Source organism: Heteronotia binoei, unplaced genomic scaffold, assembly GCF_032191835.1.
Source record: "Heteronotia binoei isolate CCM8104 ecotype False Entrance Well unplaced genomic scaffold, APGP_CSIRO_Hbin_v1 ptg000294l, whole genome shotgun sequence".
Classification (NCBI taxonomy): Eukaryota; Metazoa; Chordata; class Lepidosauria; order Squamata; family Gekkonidae; genus Heteronotia; species Heteronotia binoei.
In genome coordinates this window covers 458,524-472,865 of record NW_026800011.1, presented here as the reverse complement: position 1 = coordinate 472,865, position 14,342 = coordinate 458,524, and the positions used below count along the sequence as shown (strand labels likewise).

Below are 14,342 nucleotides of genomic sequence, written 5' to 3'. Positions count from 1 at the left end.
CCCAATTCAGCACCCCCCCTCCCAGTGCCGTAGGCAAATTACTAGTTTGCCTAGTGGGCAAGGTGGCCCTGAATGGCTACAACTGAATTACTGCATATGTAAACAATAAAGATCAGCATATTTGGGTTTATGAAAAATATTTACCTGTAATAAGCCTCCTTCATCAAAGCGTAAAACTTCTATTATGCTATCTGACTGGATGAAAGCTGTGAAAGAAGAGAGATATAAATAAATTAAATGTTTGTCAAATTGATTAGTGTAATTAATTTAGCAGGAATTAGAATACTGTAATCCAACATTTTTCCATGCCAGGTAACTGAATAAAAATGAACAAATCAACTGTAAAACTTAAAACTAACTGAAGTAGTAAGAACTCTGCTCGATCAGGTCAACTATCCACCTAGCCAGAGCTAAACAGAGGATATTGGTCAGATGCCTCTGGGAAGCGTATAAGCACAGCATGAATGCAATAACCCTTAGCTCTGAATGGGGAGGTTCCACAGAGACATCATGGCCTGAAACTGCTGACAGCCTTTTCCGCAACAATTTTATAAACCTTTTAAAAGCCATTTAAGTTCGTAGCTGGATAGCTTGTGATAGTGAATTCTGTATACTGTGTGGTGTATTAAAATATTTTTCCAAATTTTTTCAATCTACTTCAGATCAATTTCACTGAGTGAACTCCAAGTACTAGAATAATGAGTAGAAAAATATCCTGTTTCCATACTATCCATAATTTTTATAAACCTACCAGTTCCTTTTAAACTAAAGATCCCCTGTTATTACTTGAGCTGGTAGGCTTTCCTGGGTCTAGCACCTCATGCAAGTGACTGACCACCCCATCTACCCATCATCCACATCCCTCTTCACTCAGCAGACTGGGTTTCAGAGGTTTTGCTAAAGCTGCCACCATCCATGGCAGAGATGCCACTCAGAAAACTCCTCTCTTTCTGGGCATAAGACAGATTTGAACATCAGTAGAAGTATTTCGTTCATTCCATTTTAATATGGTCAATGACCAGCACAAATCAGAACAAGTTAACAAAAGCTAAAAGACAAAAATAAAATACTTACAAAATATTTGAGTATTGCTTAAAATAACAATAGAGGAATAGAGTATATAAAATAATAATTAAAATTTAGCTTCAGAACATTATATCTTTGTAGACTTTACAAGCAATTGAAAAAACTTTGCAGATGGACCTGTAATCTGTGGATTGACACCAAAAGAAACTTCCTACTGAACAGTCCTAGTGAACAACAAGACATCTGCTCGCAAAGGAACTGATCCCAGGGAGCTCAGGAGGACTGTGTAAGCAGTAAAGATACTTTCACAACAAAATGGCTGGAGGGGGGCAGCTGCAAGGCAGTTTAGGCAAAAGCAGGACTTTTTCTTTTAGCAGGAATGGCTTGGTATCAGGGGTGGCTTGGTATCAGGGGTGTGTGGCCTAATATGCAAATGAGTTCCTGCTGTGTGAAAATGGTGACATCAAGGTGCAAATGAGTTCCTGCCGTGCTTTTTCTACAAAAAAACCTCTGGGCAAAAGGATGGCATGTAGGTGAAGAGAAAGCAAATAAAATACAAAACCTTCACATTTCTGTGTAGACCAGTGGTTCCCAAAGTGGGCAGTACCACCCCCTTGAGGTGATTAGCAGGGGTGTCAAACTCATTTGTTATGAGGGCTGGGTCTGACATAAATGAGACCATGCTGGGTCGGGCTGGGCCATGTGTGCACCTATTTAAAATTTTTAAAGGACACAAACACGATTAAAGATTTTTTTTAAAAAAACCCCTTAAAATAGAACATGCTTAAAATATTAGCACTTGTTGGTTTTAAAGGTGCTTTCTTTGTATTTCTCTTATGGGATCCAGGGAACTGGACAAAGGAAGCTCTGGTTCTTTCCCTCCTTCCCCAAGGGACCAGGAGGAAGAGGAACCTCAACCAATGGAGAAAATTTAGGTTTTGCTCTGTAGCTCCTGTGCAATTGAGCAAGCCTTGTAAAGCAAGCTGAGATGCAGAAGGAAGAATAGAGAGGGAGAAGGAAGCAGACAAGAGCCTGTTGCTCAGGGGCCTGATAGGAGCCCTCTGAAGGCTCAATTTGGCTCTCCAGCTGCATGTTTGACACCCCTGACCTAGGGGGTGCTGGTGGCAGGGGCCTTTCGCTGAATTATGTACTTATTTATGATTGACCAGGCTATGGCTCTATGTTGGCATATTTCATTCCAAGTTTCTGTTTCTTCATAGAGCTGAAATCTTTTGAAAAGTATTGGAATTTTTAGTAACTATGCCACCAGAACTCTAGTCAGACCAGTATATTGCATTTTTAAAAACTGTCTTTACATGTGCTTTTCTCTGTCGTTTTTGCTATGAAATCCTGAGACTATATTCCTCTTGGCAACAATTCAGCGCAAAGATGCATGGATGAAATGGCTAAAAATGCAGGAGATACATTATGCAGGATACTAAGGACAATAGAATTTGCTTTACAGCTGGATAAGTCAAATTTACTGGGCAATGAATCTTTGCTTCTCACTTCTGTGTGCTTTACAAAAGATGAAAGTTTAGTTCAAGAGTTATTTGCAAGGCAACTAAGAACAGATACTAAAGGGGAGTCAATATTTCAAGTTGCTGAGTACTTCTACAAAGACAAGGACATTCTGCTTAATAACATATTTGCTTGTTCAACTGATGGAGAACCATAAGTGACTGGTCACTACTATGTGTTGCTTACTCGAAAAAAGCAGTACCAAGTGTCATTCATCACCATATCTGGATGCAAAAAACCTCATCTGTACAAGTCATTACATGCTGTCATTACTGCAGTGAATAAAATTAAAGCCCATGCTGCCAATAATCCACTGTTCCGGGAGTGCCGTGTGGAGAATGATGGAAGATTTTGAAAGTTTTGTTGCTTCATACAGAAATCTATTCACTATGAAAAGGCAACTTTGTGAGATGCTTTTACAAGCTTTAATTGTTGTGGAGGGCTTTTTTTAGAAGACATGACTGCTTTGCTCAGTAATGAACTCAACAAGATCAGGCATGACACTGCTTATTTATCAGAACTGTTTGCAAAGTTCAATGAAATGAATCTGCAATTGCAAGGTAATGAGACCAATCTTATTAAGGCCAAATCACTATGTTTTTTTCAAAGAACTCTATTCAAATGAAAGATAGGCCATCGCAAGTTATGAAATATAGGCCATCGCAAGTTTCCAAGTTTGTCTGAGCTAGATACAAGATGATGAACTGCATGTTTTTTCTGACCATTTGGGTATACTGTGTCAAGGTATGTCTGAGCTATTTGAGGTTCTTTTTTCCATGGAAATTTCAGATTGGTTGATAAATCCTTTTTCAGATACTGAGGAAGATGTGGCAGTGGAGTAAGAACTGAGCTGAAGCAAATGTTTAAGAAATTGTACCAAGCATTTTGATTACAGAAGCAAACTTCTGATCACTATCCTGCACTATGGGCAGCGGTTAAGAAGCTCCTTGTTGCATTTCAAATATCATATTTTAGAGAGGTCATCCAATTTCTCTCCCAGCAAAGATTTATTAAATCTAGTGATTTAAGACTCCTGTTGACTTTAAAACCAGACATTGGAAAACTGGTATCATTTTGTCATCCAAGTCTACCCATTGCGTTAAGAAATTACTGTATTGTAGTTACTACATGTAGTACCTAAGATTTTTGTTAAATGTCTACCAGACTTTGAAAAGCAGGTATCACTGGATCAGGTCCATCAATTTTGTTGTACTAAATCAAAACATATTAATTGGACTGCAAATAAACATGACCATTTTCTATGTTTTCTCTGGCTTCACGGCATTTTCCCTTCAAACCAGCCTGAAGTGTTAAATTTCCTATAAGAGCATGCTGAAAGTGGGTTTACAAACAATGTGAACAGAAAAGTGCAGATTTTTCATATACCCTCCTGTCCACATCTTGTGCAATTTCCTCTTTCATTTCCCCTCATGCCCACCATTTCCTCCACTCCCCGCCCCCCTTTTTTGTTAACAACCTACCACTTTGACAGAAAAATGCTCTGGCAGGAGGTGGCAGATACAGGCACTGGAGGAAATGGAAGAAAGAAAAAAGAATCTCCACTGCCTCAACATTCACAGTGGCAGTGAGAACACAAAATCATCCCCACAGAGAAGCAACTGAAATTTGACTTTCCCAGGCAGTTTTCCATTCACATATACATCAATTTGATAGTGCTGTGGTTATTATTTCCAAATACTCTGGCCATATTTTTAAGCAATCCTGGGCACCACAGTATTAAATTAAGGATCATCTCCTCTTCTTGTCAGCCCACTTGTTCTATATAGTCATATATTGTATCTAACAGTTGTCTCCCTGTCTTCATAAGAATTATTTGAAATCAGTCATCACTACATTTTATTATGTTTATTACATGTTTTATATGACTGTGTTGTATACCACCCTGAGCCTGGTCCCACCAGGGAGGGCGGTTAATAAATTTAATAAATAAATATTTCAGTTACCTCCCTTATTCAATTTAAAATCATTTGAAGGTGGTAGTGGGGGTTGGGAATTTTGTTTGTGTGTGTGTCTGTGTCTGCATGCATGCATGAAAGTTATGGCAACTTCTGGCAACCCCTACTGGGGCATGGAGGACATTCAGAGAAGTGGCTTAATACAGCCTGCCTCTGCCTCCTAATCCTGGTATTCCAAGGAGGTCTCCCATCCAAGTACTTGGCCAGGGTTGGCCCTGCTTAGATTCCAAGATCAGGCTTGCCTGGGCTATCCAGGTCAGGGCAAAATAACTTGAGTTTTCATCAAAGGTAAAGGTAGTCCCCTGTGCAAGCACCAGTCGTTTCTAACTCTGGGGTAATGCTGCTTTCACATTTTCATGGCAGACTTCTTATGGGGTGGTTTGCCATTGCCTTCCCCAGTCATTTATACTTTATCCCCAGCAAGCTGGGTACTCATTTTACTGATCATGGAAGGCTGAGTCAACCATGAGCTGGCTACCTTAACCCAGCTTCCACCGGGATCGAACTCCGGTCATGAGCAGAGCTTGGACTGCAGTACTGCAGCTTACCACTCTGTGCCACAGGGCTCTTGGAGTTTTCATTAGGGGATAACTAATCTATACAACTATAAAAGGTAAAGGTAGTCCCCTGTGCAAGCACCAGTTGTTTCTGACTCTGGAGTGATGTCACATCACAACGTTTTCACAGCAGACTTTTCACAGGAGGTTGAATGTTTTTCCCCTAAGATTTTAAATTACTGTACACAATCCATACATAAAACACCGCTATCGCCACACAAGCAACTATGTTCTTGTTTAAATGTACATTTTGCACTTTATATTTAGGGAAAACTCATATCCATTGGTTTGTCACTGTTCCAACTTTCTTACTGCAAGTTCCCTTTTTGTTCATTTGACTCTGATTATTTATTGGCTATTTATCATCTGCCCTGTCCTCAGTTTAGGTGTAGAACACTTGTATCATCCAATCCAAACTTTTCCTTACGCCAGTTTAGAGGCCCATCTTTTAGCCAGGTTTAGTTTCTTCCAAACAGCTCCCCAAACTTGCATCTAAAGTCTTTCTAATCATCTGATCTACACAAGACCTGATCCACTGTAACTGCAGTTCTGGCTGTGCAAGGAAGAGCTATCATTTCTGTAAATGCTTTCTTGCAGGTACTGGACTTTACCTAAACCTGCTTTCCAGGAACTGACAATTATTATCCAGCATCATTGGTTCTTATGTGTACCAGGACTCACTATTTAGTAAGTGCACAACATCTGCAACCTTCATACCAGGCAGGAAAACCATAATGTAGTCCACATGTAAAATAGATCTATCATCACCATGATCAAATCTACAAGGGCTCCCACTCCTAAAAATATCTTTGCAGTGAGACTCTACAGATGCATCCCTAGAGAGAAGGAATGTGTCTATGATGCTCTCCAGCCACACAAGACAATGCTGAAAATGGCTGTAATTCAAGGTGTGAGACCAGCTTCTATGGCAACTTGCTGGCTGGCTAAGTCTGCAAATGAACTTCTACAGTTCAGGTATATAAAAAGAATACCAGCTCACATTGCAGTTGAAAAGTTGCAAACAAACGATTACCTTTCTGCCTTTGACCTCATCAGCTGTGAGATGGTAGTACTAAATGGCTGCCTGTGTAGATTTTGCATAGCATTTTTAGAGTTTGATACCTGCTGCATAGTACCCAGATGTGAATTTGTACTTGTACAGGCAGATATTCTTATGTATGGCATACATCCATGATGGAACAAGTCATTGTGACTAACTCCACCCCAAGAAAGAAGCCTTTTGAAACTGGCTCCAGCTGGTGGATGCTGACACTCTGGTCTAAATAAAGCAGATCTTTCAATGCTGAAGTCTGCCCAGCCCTGCTTTACAGTGCCTCTGCTCCAATATACCATACTGTTGTTGCCAGCATTCAATGAGTGGCTACCCCCCTTTTTTTTAAAATAAGAGAGGGAGGTTACTTCATAATCCTAGGATACCTGATCAGGAATCTGGCCCACTCTAGGGCATTTAAATTTAGCATTTGGCCTACAAATGAGAATTAAATTTTAATGTAAAATCTGATACTATTCAACACCTTTAAAACTTGAAGGTATTCAACCTGTGTAATTTGGCCCTTAGAACACAGTGCCGTCTACATTTAGGTTTTACAATGTGGATTTCTAAATTAAGTTTTCAGCCCATTAGATGTGTCCTGAATTTTATTAGGTTCTGAAAGAACCAAATCCTACTATAAGAGGCTAAACTCATCTACTATTAATAAGCTTCAAACTCTTCTCAAATGCTACACCACAGGAAGCAGTCATTAAGAGTCCAGTTCCAGTCTAGCATCTGTTAAAGTACATAAGGGTCATGTTCCTTCAATAAACAATGTTTTAAAAGTTGCAAGTGGACTTAATAAACTTTCTAAATAGGTTATCCTTGGATTGGCTTACAATTGGAAAGGATGTTTCATCGTAAGTAAAACAGCACTTAGCTAGCATCATATTCTCACATTATCTTATTAGCACATTATTAATGTGGCTCTCTGCTCAAAGAGAGAATAATGGGAAGTTCACAGCTATCCTTTGTTCTTCAAAAGCTTATCTAAACAGCAGCCTTAAAGTGCCACCTAGATACCTTGAGGCTTTCAAATATGGGTGCAATTTGAAATCTGAAGTTTGCCTTAACCCTGTTTGTTGATTTTGGAGGTGGTGTTACTGTAGTCAATCAAATACAAGCTGGACAATGCCAGAAACAAGTCATTTTGTTCAGGCTGAGAATCTGTAAATTACTGATCTAGTCTGGACAGTAAACAACTGCTTAACAGTTGACATGCTTACGGCTAAATGACCTATGAACATCCATCAACCCAAGACCAGTGACTGTAGCTCTTCTTTCCATGCTGCTTCTAGTATAGGGGTCTCCAACTTTGCTAACCCTGCAGGCACCACCAACATCAAATGGGCTGCTTGGTGTGTGTGTGTGTGTGGGGGGGAATCACATAAACACTGGGAGGTTCTAAGCCAAATGCCCTGTGATGAGAGCAGCTATTTGCAAACAGGCATTCTATGGAGGTCCAGAAATTATGCCTCCTGCCTCAACGATACCATAGAGAAAAGTCAGTATTAGCACTTTGCTTTAGGTAAATATTACATTGGGGAAAGAGCAGGTGAGCACCAGAATAAATGCCAGGGGCAAAACATATGGGGAAATTGCTCCTACTTCTGCTAAACAGCACATTAGCTTGCTGTAATCCAGTTAGTTTTTACATTAGTTTTATATGGAAGATGCAAAATATTGTACATGCACTTTCTAGTTGCTATGTCTTCACAATTAATTTTCTTCTCAGGTTGGTGAATGGCTTCAGTTTTATCAAATATCTTCACAATATAAACAACTGTGAAGAGTAGGCAAAAAATTGTTTTTACTCTCAGAATTGAGCAACACATCCATTCACAGACAAAAAAGGATTAGTGGAATCCTGAGACTAGTCCAAAGCGTCATTATTTTCTTTAAGGACTGCAAGCAGCAAGTTCAAACAAGCTAACAGCAACTGGCTGAACTGTTAAAGGAAAAGAGCAGGGTAAGTTAGAACTCTCCCTAATCCAGGGCAAGTGAATTCTGACTCAGGCCAATACATACAAGTAGCAATTTACCAATTCAGTTTGAAAATAGAAGTGCACAAAAAACACCCACACCCACATTTAGTAAGTACAAAAGAGAGAAGAACCTGTCCTTTTATATCAGTTTTCTCTTTATGAAACTATAGTACTAACCTGTGCGGATACAAGAATCATACTGAAACACAAGTAACTGCTGTGATCAGAACAAAAATTTATTCAGAAGCCAGATGCACAGTGCCTACATCAAGAGCATGGGGAGATCAAATCCCACCCCACCATTATCCAATCAATAACCAGATTCCACTACTACCATCAGCTTCAGCACTCTTTCAAAAATGCTGCAATACCGATTTTTTTTTAAACCCACCACATAAAACCACAAACTGAGTGTTCTCTGACACATGAAAAGTGTTCCTTAAAGTCTCAGATAAGAACATACCCAAACTTGTAGGAAAGAGTGCATTGCATTAAAACTATGAAAAACTGAGGCCACCCCATTTCATAATGAAACCACAAGTATTTACAACTCAGCAACTTCCTATCATTCAACATATGCACAAAATAAGCCAGTTTTTTAAAAAGAAAATCAAAATGCAGCTATCTGTCATGGCCTCAATTAATTGCACATTTCCATGTGCAACCTTACACCTTTCTCCCTTCAACCTTACACTTAATAACACAAGTTTTACATCATCCAAACATCCCATTTACTCCTCTTGAATCTTCTGAGAGCAGCAATTTTTGTTGTCTTGCACTATGACACTAGAGGAGCTTTTTTTTTTTTTAATGAGAGCTCCTGGAAAAAGTCATATTTACCAAAGTACTGAGGTTCAAATAAAGGCAGACTAATAATGTCCTCTCTATGTTGACAACCAGTTAAAAACACTAATGTATTTTCAAATATGCGTTTCTTTACAATAAGTGGGAGACAAAGTTCCTCTGCTGCAAAGGTAGGGTGGGGGTGTAATAATTTCTACTAGCTCCTCCTTCCAACTACAGCCTCATATGTTACACCTCCTTCCTATTTTGGGTGGATCTTCTTCAGGGAAATGTAGGGGGCTGCAGGAGGAAAGTTCTGTTCCACAGGCTGTGCAGAGCTCACAAATATTTGGATCTAACTCAATATTTATGCACCATATTTTTGTTAAGTTCTCACATCATTCAACAGAATGAAACTGAACAGCTAAACCATCCCAGTTTTATCACTCTCATCAGCTTTCCCTTCTGCTGTCTTTGTCAACAAGAGATCAGACCTCAGCAAGCAGATGGTATCAAAACTTTCTAGCCCCTGCTAACTTCCGGTGGCTTTCAGAAGAACTCTCCAGCCTTCTTGCTGCCTCACTCAAGTCCACATAATAGTCACCAGAATATTATTACCAAGCATCAAATGGTACATGGTTTGTGTCCAAGGCTAAGATGAAACCTTTTAATGATACATTAGCACATAAACCAAACGGACCATGGGCTAATTTCTTTAAATATGACCAGGGTGGGATTCTAGCAGGAGCTCCTTTGCAAGTCACGCCACACCCCCTGATGTAGCCAATCCTCCAAGAGCTTACAAATAAGAGCTTTGTAAGCTCTTGGAGGATTGGCTACATCAGGGATGTGTGGTCTAATATGCAAAGGAGCTCCTGCTAGAATTCCACCCCTGAATATGACGCTGCTCTCCGATATCATTCTGGTTAAGTTACTGAATGCAAATCATTGATCTTGCAGCATCCCAGTTTCAGAACTTTCTAGAAACTGTTTCGTCAAGCCTTAACCTGTCCTTGTGCTTCAGAAAGATATCCCTCTATTAACCAGACATCATACTCCATCAGGAGGGCAACAACCTCCACTCAAATAGATAGGCTGTCTATTACAGTAAGAGGAAGAAGCACAGTAACACTGGACTCTGACTTGCTGGATGCCCACTTCTTCCCTGCCTCCAAACACATCAAGTTGTAAGGCCCTTCCTACCTTAGATATTACAAACAAAGCCTTCAGCTCCCCACCACCACGGAACTGTCAAAAATTAGTGTGCCACTATTCTCAACCCCCTACCCCATGGTCCACTTTCTGCTATACTGCTCTCACTTGCAAACAAGGGCATTAACTAGTGTCACGACAGATCACTAGAATTGTTCAGGCAAACTGTACCTATTATTCTACAGCAGGGGTCCTCAAACTATGGCCCGCGGGCCAGATGCGGCCTGCTGAGGACGTTTATGCGGCCCGCCGGGTTATGGCAAAATCAGACCGGAAGTGATGTTCGACTTAAACTTGCGTTAGCAACGCACACTTCCGGCACTGGGCTGAGGCGGCGGAGACAGGGTGTGAGGTGATACCGAGGTGAGGTGAGTTCCCAGGCCGGGGTGTGTGGTGTGGGGAAGGGAGAGAGATGCAGAAGACGGAGAACTGACGGCCTGCGGCCTTGTACAATAACGGCAGTCTGGCCCTCCAACAGTCTGAGGGACAGTGAACTGGCCCCCTATTTAAAAAGTTTGAGGACCCCTGTTCTACAGAATGAGAGCCTTTCCTGTGCCAAAGAGCTAACAATGTGATTGGGGGGAAGACACCATGCACAGGAGTGTAACATGTGGTACAAATATGGGCAAAGAATTATGATTGGTGAAGATGCCTTTTAGAGTATGTACCTGCTGAGACATTCCTGCTCCTTGCTATCCCTCTCCCACCCTCGAGGAAAGCAGAAATTAAAATACAGCACAGTGGAATGGGAAGTGTGCAGCTGCAGTCATTACAGTGTTGCTGGAAATCACCAGAAGCAGCTTAATTGGTTCAGAGTGAGAAGAAATTTCATTTGGATTAATTTCCTTCCTGAGATTTACACACAATGGGTGTTTTGCTGGGAGTGTGATTAGCATCTGAATGTGCACCCTACTACTAGATATGAGGATGTCATGAGATCTCCTGTTTAGAACTCTGTATACATCTGTTCACTCGGCAACTCCTCTGAATTAGATACAAATTCTTCTTTCCTCCATTTTGATTACTGATTTTCCCTTTATTCTCTTGACTGATCATTTCAATGGTCCTATGGTAGTCCACTTTGTTGTGTGGGTGCTCCTGGTCATTCTATTTTATTTGTCTATTTTATTATATTTAGAAAGCCATCACAAGAATCACAAGACAGCATAAGGATTTTTTTTTTTTATGTTGCAAAGGAATGCTACAAAGGTACACATAAGTCAGTACGCCTTAGCACATATGAGGGCTTGCATGTTCTGACTGGCTGAACGCTTTTTGTCTGAAACTGAGACATACAACTTTAAATGTGTTTTATTTTTCAGAAGCAACAATGAATCATAAGGTGCAGGGCCAAACAGCAAGGAAAGGTGGTGCACAGTGTCATCTATAATGAGAGCTTCTTTTCCCCATCTCTGGACAACACACTCATCATTTCACACTCATTTGGATTAAACTTCAGCACCTACCTACCTCAATCAACCACCATAGCCAGACACAAAGTTATCACCAAGACTCCAGATTCTACATTTGGTGAAAGAGGTGGACAGTATAACCCAAATGTTAAATGTACTTCGCTCAAGAAATTCACAATCTCAGCCAAGGACCCCACTCTATGGAGCAAGATAAGGATCTCTGAAACACCATGGAATTCCACAAGTAATTGGAGACTATTTATTACAAGGAACAGACAACTCTTCAATAGGGGATCTAGGTTTCACAGTTGTAACAGCTTACTCTAATCAGTCATGCCAAAGGAAGCCAGAAGACTGAATCCAGGAGAGTAATAACATGCCAAAGGGAAGACCAACCAAGCCAGCACACTTAACATGCACACAGGAAGGAATTCATAAAGCAGACAGCACCCATGTTCATTGCTGATGGCAAAGCAATTGTCAAAAAAGGAAAGGAGCAGCTAAGAGCACAGAGGACAAGATGGAACCTCACACAACCCCAGAGGGAGGTAAAAGGTCAAGGGGCTGAGCAGCAGTTTACCTGCACCACGTTTTGAAATCACCTTCCAGGTAGGATTGGAACCACTACAAAATGATGCCTCCCAATGCCAGCCCAGATAGATGACCCAGAAGGATACCATGATCAAAAAACCCAGGTGAATCACCAGTCATACTTCCTCTGTCCATCTCCCAGCACAAGTCATCCTCTAGGGCAACCAAGGCTGTTTCAGTCCCATAACCAGATCTAACTGCAGATGGGAGGGAATCTAATCTGTCTTATCTGGGAAAGCCAGGAGTTGTCCACCCACAATATAATACAAGGACACACAACCAAGATTAACAAAAAAATATGGAATGAACTTTGATCAATTTTTTAAACAGTGCTCTATAAAGATTGTATGAAGTAACTAAGAATTCTTTTGGGAGACAGATGATCCCATAGTAGGCATTTCAAAGAAGAAAAATCCGTTCATGGACTTTAATATGCTTCCTAACCTTACTGTTATTGGAAATAATTATCCTGGGCAATGGAGAACTTGTGGTAGCTTTTGTACAAATTACTTGTTCTGGTATCTTCTAGTTGGAATAGAAGATAGAAGAAGATATTGGATTTATATCCCGCCCTCCACTCCGAAGAGTCTCAGAGCGGCTCACAATCTCCTTTACCTTCCTCCCCCACAACAGACACCCTGTGAGGTGGGTGGGGCTGGAGAGGGCTCTCACAGCAGCTGCCCTTTCAAGGACAACCTCTGCCAGAGCTATGGCTGACCCAAGGCCATTCTAGCAGGTGCAAGTGGAGGAGTGGGGAATCAAACCCGGTTCTCCCAGATAAGAGTCCGCACACTTAACCACTACACCAAACTGGCTCACACTTAACCACTACACCAAACTGGAATCTTGTCGTTTATCAGCCTATATCTGACAATTCTAGAAAACCCTATTGAAGTAAAGTCTCACTGCTAGTTTCAACACATTTTAAAATCTCACTGCTATAATTTCAACACATTTTAAAGGGGAAATGATGGTACTGGAGGAGAAGAAAAAGGAATCCATAACAATGACCTCAAGTTATTTCCTAATTCCAGGCACCATGTCCCCATAACAGAGGTTTCATTGTGGCTCCAAGTATTTTCATCAACAATGTTAGCGTGGTATCTCTCAGCAATTCTCAGTGGATGTACAAAGGGTAAGAGCTAACCAGTTTTTCTACTGATGAAAAAGAAAAGCTATCTCCTTAACAACCAAAAATGCCAAGTCTGGGATCATGGAACATACATGGACAAAAGCCATGTAAAACAGGCTCTAGCAATAAGGAGCATTAGCAAAAAAACCTGATTTGTCTAGCCCAAAGCTTGATTATCATCAAAATGTTGTTATCTGACAAAAATAATGTCCATGAAGTTCTTGTCATTGCTTGTTTATATACAAACTTGACACCATTCAGTGGCGGTGTATGAATTTATTTCTTAAATAGTTGCTTGGTATACTAGTTCCCTCTCGGCTTGACTTCGCGAACGAAGATTTAAGAAGGGTGCAGTAGTCCACGTCTGCTGCAGGCTCGCTGGTGGCTGACAAGACAAATGCGGGACAGGCAGATCCGGCCACAGTGGTTGCAGGGAAAAGTCTGATTTGGGGTTGGTGCTGTAGCAGTGCGATTCTTCCTCAATCTCCTTTTGTCCTCAAGACCAGCTATGCGTGCGTTCTCAAAGGAAGAGACAGCCTGGTGGATGGTGTGCCTCCATGCTTTGTGATCTGAGGCTAGGTCAGACCACTGGTGATGGTTGATGCGACAGGTGCCAAGGGATTTCTTCAAGGAGTCCTTGTACTAGTTCCAATATTTGCTTAAATGCAGCTTATATATGTAATAATGGCTTTATGAGAAATTAGGGAGAAGAAAATTTGTCAGGCCCTGCCGAACAACCTATTCTACCACTGTATTTTCTTTCAAATACAATAGATATGAATTTGCCAGTTTTCACAAATGTCACAGATACTTCCTAAGAAGTTCAGGTGGGTAGCTGTATTGGTCTGAAGCAACAGAACAAAGTTTGAGTCCAATAGCACCTTTAAGACCAACAAAGTTTAATTCTAGGTATAAGCTTTTGCACACAAAATGTATAGCAATGTACAATACTGTTTTTTACATCTTACAAAACCTGTGCAGTGCCATGGGGCAAACAGCAGCTGTAAATCAAAGAGCTCCCAGTGGTAGGGGTAATATTCAGAGTGCAAAAACTAAACTTCCCATCCATGGCCCAAGACCTACCCACATGGCA

The 14,342-nt window shown here is 40.9% G+C and overlaps 1 protein-coding gene across 2 annotated transcripts in view; it reads right to left on the bottom strand.

Annotated features, from left to right (window-relative positions):
- Window positions 1–14,342, bottom strand: part of LOC132590559 (transmembrane protein 131-like) — a 121,796-nt gene that overhangs the window by 98,547 nt on the left and 8,907 nt on the right. For both annotated transcript variants that reach the window (XM_060263494.1, XM_060263495.1), the window contains exon 2: window positions 145–206. In XM_060263494.1, coding sequence (XP_060119477.1) covers window positions 145–206 — 62 coding nt within the window. The remainder of the gene's footprint in view (window positions 1–144; window positions 207–14,342) is intronic.